Consider the following 11491-nt stretch of genomic DNA (forward strand, 5'->3'; position numbering starts at 1 on the left):
TTTTCCTCTTGCAATTTATCCTGCAAATTGCGTAATTCTTCTAACTGATCATTGTGGGTATAGGCTGTGCGGGAGCTTTCTCTGTACAAAGCCAACTGCTGCTGCAAGCTGTGTATTGTGGTCATCTGTTGTGATAATATACAAAGTAATGTGTTCAGGTGATGTGTTATTTGCAATGCAGCACAGTTGTGATCTTTGAGTGTAAGTTCATCATTAAGCATTTGCTCTGTTATGTCATTACTCGTTTGTAATATTGAGGATGCATTAATAGTGTTGATTGTATTACTACCACTTGATACTACAGTACTGTTCGTAGTTTTGAGTTCTCGTTTTTCTTCTAATTCCTGTAGTCGCGGTGTCATCACTTGCATTGTTGCAAGTTTTGCCACATCACGACAAGGAAATATATTCTTTGCTCGTTTTTCATCAAAACCAGCAAAAGTTTCAGCGCGCTTCGGTAACGTAGGTGAATAGAAATATTCACTTTGCTTCTCACCTACGGAACTGATAGAACGTGAAACAGACAGGCCTGTAGCTGCGGTATAAACAGTCGACGCTAATTGACTTATATCTTGCACATTACTTAGAATACGCTTCCATAGCTCCGTTGTATCACAGTCAACCCCAATTAAATTTTTGTAAGTACCAAACGCCGCTAAGAAATTAGCTGCACTTACTACACTATTGCTGTTATGGCTACCAGTGTTTTGAGATTCTTCGAATTTTTTCTGTTCTTTTATCAAGTTTAATTGTAAAATAATTTTTTCTTCTAGCAGAAGAGCCAACTCAATATCTTTTTGGCGCATTTTTTCAATTAGCTCACGTTTATTGACACCTATACGCAATTTTTCTTCAGCAGTGAGATCTTCAGCTTCGATAACATCGGATGATGGGCATTCAATAACTGCCTGCCGAATAGATTGTATCCAAACATTTTTATCCTTTGGTTTTTGCACTTTTAATTCATACATTTCTGGAAAAGATGGATTCGATGAAATAATATAAATGCCTGGTGACTCTGTTCCAGCCTTTTCTCGAATTAGTAACTTCTGTAAGGGTACTACACCTGCTTTATGTTCTGGAGTAAAAAATGTATATTTATTATGTGATGACTCAAAAAGGAAGCACAAACAATCTGTTAGCACAACTACTAATACCATTTGCATTTTTGAGCGACCTTGCATAAGAGTTGCCTGACCTTCGAATTTAAGTCGCCGGCGTGATTCAACGCCTATATCAGTTTTACGGAATGGTTTATTTTTATATATGGAAAATGACTTGGGATCTACCCGATTAAAAATTTCTATTTGCCGCTCTCTTAATTCTTTTTCAGCTACACAAGCATCTACATCGACCAATAGCGACTTCACAAGGTTTAATGCATGCTGTAGCTTATCACATTCTAGTTTGTCCTCTCGTGCACTCTTAAGCAAAGGCTCAATTAGCAACGGATATTTTGTAAGGCGCTGCGTTACAAATAAAATACATTCTGGTATACCCTTTTTCTTAAGTAAAGGATTTGTTAAGCAATGCTTGTACCATTCAGCAAATGTTTGATCACGGTTTGTAATACACGTTTTAAATTGTTCAAGTGCAGTACGATGATTTGCACAAAATTCACCATAAGCTAATCGTAAATGGTGCGCCTTTTCCTGTGAAAAAAAATCAAGTAGTACGTCAGCAATGCTGTTTACTATATATTGCTCGCGTTGTTTTTGTCTTAATTTACATAAAAATGTTATATGTAATTCAGTTAACTCAGCCAAACGTGGAAACATTTTGTTAATATTAAGCGCTGGAAAATGGCGCTCTAAGCTTTCCACAAAAACTTTTTGCATGACCAATAATGTTTGACAGTGATGCTTTTCGGTCATAATAAATTCATAAATATGCTCTTGACGTTTTATTTGTTTTTCTTTAAGAGACTTAAGTACTTCTTTGGGTACACTAGGTGACCACGAATCGTGCTCTTCGAGTGCAATACCAAGCATGGGATCAGCACCCAAATCTTGCACTTCAATTTGTGGATCATTCAAAAACTCTGAACGTATAAGTGGTGCATCATCATTAAAATTACCGCTGTGATCCGCACCATCATAATAATCTTGTCCAACATCATTTTTATCTCCCGCACCGCTAATACTTCTTTTATTACTAGAGCTGAAGGACATTTTCTGAATGCCAGTTTTTTTATTCTTACATTCTAACTGATGTTCCTTAATATTGACGAGTAAAATATTTGCCCCGCAAGTATCACACACTATTTGACCTAATGCTTTCATTTTAGTTTTATCCTTCTTTTTACGAAAGAAAAGTGAGCCACGTTTACGTCTTTTCTCTACATTGTCATAAACTTCAATTTTGGCGTGTGCTCGTAATAAATTTTGATTTTCATCTTCGCTATCCGTCAAATGGCGAGCGATCGATTTAGGCTCATCTTTGGGTACTATCGACGAAGTTGATATACTTTTTTGCAATGGAATGCGACTAATAATTTCAGTTGCTAAATTACGTTTTGCAGCAATGCGTTCAAAGTCTCGTGCTAGTTCAGCTTCATTTAGAGAATGTGTTGAAATACCTATAAGAATATTTAATAAATATTAATAAAGTTTAATAAATAAATGAAACGTTGTGTGAATATACATTCTAGTATGAAAAAAGGCTTAATTAGATATATATATGAAACTAAAATTAATGTAATTAATTAATGTAACAATATTGAATTCAATATTGAAAGTCTTTATTCTACACACATTGGTGATTTTACAAATGATACTGTTAATTAGTACAATGAATTTAATTATAGTGCAAAATGACTATTTTAAAATTTTGTTTGGCAGTAAACATTAGTCACACGACGAAATAAATAGAAGCATTTATCAGTGCACCTTAAAGGTAACTAAATTTCTTTCAAAGGAACAAAAATAAAGATTACTAACGATAACGAAACAATATCGCAATAACTTTATCTTAAACAAACACTACCATACAATTTAACAATTATTATAAAATATTTCTGTAAGAAGATAAGAATAGCTAAAAAGTAATTAAAGATTTGCTATATCTTCTATTATATGGAAGAAGGTTCATACAATCTCATTATATTGCAAATAATTATTCGGAAAACCTAAATGGAATTGCAATAATTTCAAAATTCATTATTATATTTATTGTCATCAAAATCAAAATAATATTCGTTTTAGATTTATATTAAGACTTAGAAAAATATTATTTGTATTTGTTAGTACCGCATCTATTAAGCGTATGGAATATACATAGTCTAGATATTATTGCTTAAAAATTTTCAACCAACTTTCCATCGTGTACTATGTACTTATATCATTATATTATTTTTTTTTTAACCAAATTGGATTAGAAATTTAATTTCAAGAACGATATCCATTCGTCGAAGACCACCAAGCACTGTTCAACATCCCCCAAATGTGTCACACAAGCAGATCCCTGCGGGCTAGAACAACAACAACAGAAATTTAATTCAAAGAATCATCGCATTTTCTTTCCATATATTCGTCAAAATTTCATTTAAAGAACTATGCGATTTCTTCATTTATTTTGGTCATCTTATCCTAAACGCAATCATTTATTTTGCCTGTGAGAACCACACTTACATTTTACTTTTACATTAGTTTTTGTATTTATAACAATATATATTTCAATATTTATAAAAGAACAGAAAAGAAATTGTTAATAAGTTCCAAGTTACGCAAACAAATTTTTTTAAAAATAAAGTATAAATATACATTGCGAGCTAAAAACAATTTTTTGACTCTGAAAGACGTATTTTCGGCGTAGCACAACATTTAAATATATACTCTTACCTCCTGTACTATTTCGAGTCGATCTTCTACGTTGTTCGGCAACACGCATTGTTTCCTGTTCTTCGCTGTCAAGACTTGATAAACTAACACTTTTGTTTGTGCAGTCACCCGCAGTTAAATCATCCACAGCTGTCCATGACTTACGACGATCAGTGTTAAGCAAATATTGTTGTTGCGTTGACCACACAGCAAAATTTGGGCCATTGACACTTACATTTCCACTACTCAAATCTGGTAGGGATGTGCTTAAAACAGCTCCATTCATTAATCCATAATTAGAAGCAACGTCATGCATATGTACACTGGAATTTTTCATTTGCACAACACTTTCACGTATATTTTGCAACTGATTAAGAGTATCCTCGAATATGTTATTGTATTTAGTAGCCGATGCTGGACTATGTGGTGTTACGTTTATTATAGGTATCATGTTATTGTTAATTACACTTTTATTATAAGAAATAAGAGGCGCCTGTATTATAGGCATACAATAATTTTTGCTCTCAATGCAGAAATTATTTGAATTTGTTGAATTTTTATTTGTGTTTGAAATTTGGGCAACTGTGGGATTTGTGATTTCGGTAGAAGTTCTGTTCAAACAATTGGAATTAATAAAATCAGTGACTATATCATTGTCGCTATCGTCATCCTCTGTAGCTTGTAATCTGTTGTCCATGTTAATGTGAAAAGGTTATAAAATTAAAAGTTTTGTGAGCTATATAGCATTCACCTGTAATTATTTAACCAAAACCAATTTTAGTAAATTTAATTTTTAACTGATGGAATTCATATATTACCCAATTTGTCCTCAATTGTTGTGCAGCAAATTTTTTTTCATATACTAAACAACGTATATTTTTTCTGCTTGGCATATGTAATTACAGTATACAAAACAAAACTTAACTTTATATATGTTATTTTACACTAAAATACACCAATTTTATTAATTCAACTAAATTATAGGCATTTTTTATAGCTGCTCTAGAATTTAATTTCTTTTTATAATTCAGGTTTCCTTATCTAATATTTACATTAAATCAAGACATAAAAAAAGATACTTTAACTTTCGTTAGTTTTATTGCTAATAATAATTTTAAAGTTAACGCAATTGAGTTATACTTGATCAGAATAATACAATTATTTCTCTACTTAACACACAAACAAACATATTTTACATGTATTTTATAATGATAAACGCTTCCCAAATTTTATATGCAGACAACCCTGTTTGCGTTACATCGACGTTTCTAACAGGTGGCAATATAAATTGCATGTATATCAAATAACATTATTTAGAGATATTCTGTTCTTAACCTGCCACACCAAAAATTCGGCAAAGATATGCATTTTTATATATTATTTTAAGTTAGGCTGTGTACGAGTTCGAGTAAATTGATGGTAAATTGAAGAAAATAATAATTTATATCGATATGGCAGCGAAATTGATATTTACCAGAATTTCGAGTAGGGTAAATTAGGTATTACCATTATGAAAACTTTTTAAGATGTTTAATAAATAAATTTGAAAACTTTTTTATTATATTATATTATATTATATTATATTATATTATATTATATTATATTATATTATATTATATTATATTATATTATATTATATTATATTATATTAATTATATTAATATATTATATTATATTATATTATATTATATATATTATATTATTATTTATATAATTATAATTATATTTATTATTATATTATATTATATTATATTATATATATAATACTATATTATATTATATTATATATATATTATAATTATATTATATATTTATATTATATCATAGTACTATAGTGTTTATTATATTATATTACTATACATGTAATCATATTATATCACTAGATTTTTATTATATTATACTATATTTTTTATTATATTATATTTCTATATTTCTTATTATTTTATATTTCTTTATTTTTTATTTTATTATATTTTAATATTTTTTTTTATTATATTATATTATTTATTATATTATATTATGTCATAGTACTATAGTGTTTATTATATTATATTACTATACATGTTATCATATTATATCACTAGATTTTTATTATATTATACTATATTTTTTATTATATTATATTTCTATATTTCTTATTATTTTATATTTCTTTATTTTTTATTTTATTATATTTTAATATTTTTTTTTATTATATTATATTATTTATTATATTATATTATGTCATAGTACTATAGTGTTTATTATATTATATTACTATACATGTTATCATATTATATCACTAGATTTTTATTATATTATACTATATTTTTTATTATATTATATTTCTATATTTCTTATTATTTTATATTTCTATATTTTTTATTTTATTATATTTCAATATTTTTTATTATATTATATTGCTATATTTTTTATTATATTTTATTTTTATAGTTTTGAGCTATATTTTTTATATTATATTTCAAATTTTCTTATTATGTTATATTTTTATATATTTTTTATTATAACATATTACTATATATATTATTATATTATATTACATAATTATTATTATATATTATATTTATATTATTATAATATATTATATATATTATATTATATTATATTATATTATATTATATTATATTATATTATATTATATTATATTATATTATATTATATTATACTAATCAAAATTTTCTTGCAGATAAATCTTAGAAGAAGCCCCACTGGATATCCTGTAAGTGATCAGTTATATTTACTAAGTATAAAGTCGCGTTCTTTAATATATGACAACAACACTCTATAATTTGTAATATATTGTTCATATATTATAATTATGTTTTTCGAAGTTATATGAATGCATGTTGTAAAGAAATTGTGCAATATGAAGTAAAGTTGCTCATAGACTTTAAAACTCTTATTTTGTTTCAGTCGTAGAATTATTAAAAGCATAAAATTATTAAAAGCATATTATAAATTTTTGGTGTAGTAATGTTAGCTGGGGCATTTTCTGGCCAAATCTAGTTGCATTGTTTAAACTTTAATATTTAATTATTAAATGTAATATTAATACTATTATGTTATAATAAAATATACATAGGACCTATTACATAATTATGTTAAGTTACATCCTATTGACCAATTTTCTGTCTTGTGGTTAGGTTGTATCATTTCTTCTATTGAACTCTTATATGTTATAGTATTTTATTATTATATATTATTATTATTATTTATGTAACTTTGTAGAAAATAAATATTGATAAATTTTGTTTATGCAAAATTAATTAAAATATATAGCTATTGAAATTATTTCTGTCAAATAATTACTATTTTTCTAGAATCTGTATTCAGGCGGAGCCGGTGGAGGTTCAATTCCTGTAAGTATTATAGGCAATTTTGAAATAAAATAGTGGAAACGTATGTATATAACTCATATTATGTATAAATTTGTAAAATATTTATAGAAAATTCAATTACAAGACGAATACGGAAGAATTGTGAGTAGAAAACATATGTTTCATATAAATAATTATGTTTACCGTTAATACATGAAATAAAAAATTTTTAATTTAAGGGCCCATGTCCGGAGGAAGTCAATGAAGTAAATTCATATATAATAAAACTATATTTTGTATTGTAAAGTTTTAATTTTAGTTACCATGTCCACCCAAAAATCGATCATTTCAAGTAAGTTCAATTTTGTAATATTTATTTTTAATTGAACAAGTATAGTAAGTTCATAAAATTTTAATAATTGAATTAAACTTAATATTGTAATATCTATTCCTACTAAGTCACCATGCCCAGCACAAGCTTCGTCAAATTTGGTAAGTTCATTAAATATTTATGCATTAAATTTCAAATGCATAAATATTTAAATTTCAAATGAGGTATTATTAATTTTAATTAAATAAATTTAATTACAGTTACAAGTTCCATCAATTCGAGTAAGTTCATTTAATCTATAATATATATTAAATTGCAATCTTATACCATACATTTTTAAACACAGCCGCCACGTCGCCCACAAAGTTCTTCTCGTCGAGTAAGTCCATTAAATTTTGATAGATCAAGTATCAAATTGAATATTATTAATACAATTTTATAACTTATATTTTACTACAGTCACCACGTCCAATTCAAAGTTCACCGAACGTTGTAAGTTTACGGAACGTTAATATAAAAATGATCAAATTAATAACATTTTTAATTTCAGTCGCCATGTCCAGCACAAGGTTCAACACAAACAGTAAGTTCATGAAAATTGGTTAAATAAATTATTATTAATTTAAATTTCAAAATTTCAATTAAGTAATATAAATAAATCATATGTAAATTAGATAATATGTCATATTAGAATTATTCCCCTGTCCAACCGTTGGTCAACTATTGCCATCTATTCTCAACATATTTTCCATTATATCATGATATATGATCTGATTCTCTTGTATATTATAATACTACAATTATGCTACTATTATGATTAGTGTCTAGTAAACCTTCATTAAATGTATCCGTTCATCTCGTGAGTAAAAGCCAAAGTTCTTCATTTAAGTTGGAATACTCTAAATATTCTATGTTTTATATAATAATCAGATTCAACAATAGTGTGATGAATAAAGTGGTAACTTTTCTAATTTTATCTATTATCTTCTAGTATTTTTTGAATCCTACGACTAACATGGATGTAGTAAAAGTGGTTTATTTTTATTTGTATAGTGGACAAATATTGCATCTACAATTATACAGATCTGTCATAAAATAAAGACTTTGATCGATATTATTATTCCTATATGGATTATATGATATGACTCATAAATTTTTTGCTAATATTATAACAAAATGTTATATTTCCTCCAAGATTAATCTTTGATAGTTAGACATAATGCTAAAGTATTCTTAGTATACCCTAAGATACTTCTCTACATATAGAACTTTAAGTATTTGTAACGAAGAAATGCTAAAAATTTGAATAACTTAAAAATGTTTATAAATTATAAAAAATAAATAATTTACTTTCTGTTCATAAATAAATAAATAATAAATTTTTATTTCTTGTTTTTAGGGCACACAATTTAGTTTTGACTGTACAGCTGTTATTGTAAGTATCTCACCAATTAGATTCGTTTGAACTTCACTAAATTTTGATTATTTAGTGTTTGTAGGTCTAAGTGAACAAAATTATTGGAATAATAGAACAATTGTGTTTTTGGAAGTTACTTATTATTTCTCATTGTCGACGTTTCGATGTTTTTCTGACTTCGGTCAATATTGCATCAACCATTGAAAGGAGTGCCCAAGAAGATTAAGATCATATGAAAAAAAAAATAACGAGAACAATAAATAGAAAAAAAGAGAATCACAATAAGCTACTGTTTTTTATAGTTTAAAAATATTTAAAAAATTTTTTTATAAATTTTCATAGATATAACACAAAACTAAGTTCATTAAATAACATTTAAATCAAAAAAATTTTGAAATGTCGGCAATAAAAACAATATATCTAAAAATGAAAGACTGTTTTAATATCCCAGATTTTTGTTCACTAAAATCTACAAATACTATATATATATTACTCTATTCAATTATTTAAAAGGAAAAATTACAGTAAAATTTATTTATTTTCAGCACATAGATTCGCCAAATGGAGGAGCCGTAAGTAGTCAATTCAATTTTTTTAATAAGTTTATGGAAGGTTGCGAGCTAAATGTGCTTTATTTATTACTTAGATTACTTTATTACCTAGAGCTAGAAAAGCTCTAGGAAAATACTTTACACATACTTTGTGGATGTATCGTGTTTATTATCATACTTTATGACTCATACTATAACTATTAGGGTATAGGCTCGGCTGAGTTTTGTGCTATTTTGTCCAGAAAAGATTTTTTTCTCTCATTAAATGTGTTTACTACTTACTTAACATTCAATAAGTACTACTTCATAATCGAAGTTAATTATGTTCTTATATACCCCAAGGTGTTTTCTCACCTCTACTCGAACACCGATGGCCGTGTGTCAGCAAAAATATAACATTACTAACCTTTTTAACTTGATGTGAAAAATAATCAAATTTCTTTCATTCAATTGCTGACCGATAAAATTTTGTTGACTGAATTAATTTTCTTCCCGAAATATGCAGTTATTGGCCGTTGACCTTGCATCACTACAAGAATTTGTTTGCAAGTTAAAAATTAATCTATAACCTACATCAACTATAACGTTTTAAGGTTTTGAAAATTTTCTTATCAATAGCTAGTTCAAGTTTTTAGCAACTGTATAGTTACAGACTCTCCCTCATCGTCCGAAGGCTGATTTTTATTCCCAAAGCTAGAAAGCGAGAAAGTATAGTGTCGGTAAAGACTACAGATCAATCAAATTAATCCCTTAAATGTTCAGAACATTTAAAAGACTGTTCGAGGTGCATGTAATAGTTTTTTTTATTGGAGACTAGCGTACATACAATTGTGATTGTAGAGAAAGATCAACCGAAATATAATTTCATAAAGTTGTCGTTTGATAAAGAAATCGCGTATTGAATTCCAGCCATATGCTCTAGCTGCATTTAGTTTTTAAACTAACATGGTTCTTATAGACGTAAGTCAATACAATACTGTTCACTAAAAAAAAAGCTATCCTGATTTGGGTGTATATGTAATATGCCCGCACGGTCATGAATAAAGTGCTCATTTTTTATATGTCCTCCAAATAATCATTATCAATTTTCGAGAGTTTGTCCAAAAGTATCTTAATTCGATTTTTTTGTGAATTGTTAGTTAAAAACTCCATTAGCACTTGCACATAAATGTAGCAGATGATATATTATGTGAAATAAGTAACTTTATATTATTTACTAGCAATAAATTTAAAGTCCATTCAAAAGTCACATATTTTTTAAGGGTTGCCCAGATGCAGGATATGACTACCAAGCTAATTTTGTAAGTAATGACTACCATTTCAAAACTGCAAGTGTAGAAAAAGAACATGTTGATTAATTAATTTTTTCTTTATAGAATCTAGTAATAGATGTTGATAATAATGAAATGGTGAGTTTATTCCTTTAAATTTGTAAGAGAATAATATAGAATAGAATAATAATAATAGAATAGCATAAGTTCTTATATTATTGCGTAATTTATCACAAAATTCTTATTTGTGACATTTAAATAAATATTTAAATATATGGCATACAATTTTTAAACTAATTTTTCTATTGTTTTTTCTTTTAGTATATAACGTGAAACTTCCTGAGGAGAGAAGCCTTTTGCTTGATTACATTCATCCAATTTACAGTGATGTTATGCAAAACCAACTTAATTAAATAATTATTGTAGTAAATGTACTAAGAAAATTGTAACCCTTTCATAATCAACATTAAAAAAATAATAAAAAAAAGTTAAATTATTTTATTTAAGTTTGATACAACAACAGTCAGTAAAGAATATTTCTTAACTGAAAACTATTTTATGCAATTTTAGTAGGCATAAGATTGAACTGAAATGTATAACTTATCTGAGTACATTATTAGATGTCATGAACTGTACACGATTAGCTACAAAATGAGATGACAATCTCAACATTAATATTTCCAAAAAAAATTTCAGATAAAAATATACTTTCATAATCGTTAAGCCTGTTATCAGCAACATAGATTCATGTTTTGTATATAGACAACCAAACCTCATAAATTTTTT

The 11491-nt window shown here is 26.7% G+C and overlaps 2 protein-coding genes across 2 annotated transcripts; one reads left to right on the forward strand and one right to left on the reverse strand.

Moving 5' to 3' along the window:
* Window positions 1–2: 2 nt before the first annotated feature.
* Window positions 3–4827, reverse strand: LOC119688838 (A-kinase anchor protein 13-like; the record flags this gene model as incomplete). The annotated part of the gene is made up of 3 exons (XM_038103502.1): window positions 4637–4827; window positions 3840–4569; window positions 3–2578 (listed from the first exon to the last, which is right to left on the reverse strand). Coding segments are annotated over exons 2-3 (3252 nt in total), but the record flags the coding sequence as incomplete, so codon positions are not given.
* A 199-nt stretch (window positions 4828–5026) lies between these two features.
* LOC119688839 lies at window positions 5027–11165 on the forward strand. Its single transcript, XM_038103503.1, has 16 exons — window positions 5027–5065; window positions 6505–6537; window positions 7139–7177; window positions 7265–7297; window positions 7375–7401; window positions 7455–7487; window positions 7595–7627; window positions 7727–7747; window positions 7813–7845; window positions 7926–7958; window positions 8017–8049; window positions 8866–8901; window positions 9429–9455; window positions 10697–10735; window positions 10811–10843; window positions 11027–11165. Exons 1-16 carry the CDS (start codon window positions 5027–5029, stop codon window positions 11036–11038), a joined length of 504 nt encoding a protein of 167 aa, XP_037959431.1. The 3' UTR covers window positions 11039–11165.
* Window positions 11166–11491: the final 326 nt, after the last annotated feature.

Source organism: Teleopsis dalmanni, chromosome X (assembly GCF_002237135.1).
Source record: "Teleopsis dalmanni isolate 2A chromosome X, ASM223713v2, whole genome shotgun sequence".
Classification (NCBI taxonomy): Eukaryota; Metazoa; Arthropoda; class Insecta; order Diptera; family Diopsidae; genus Teleopsis; species Teleopsis dalmanni.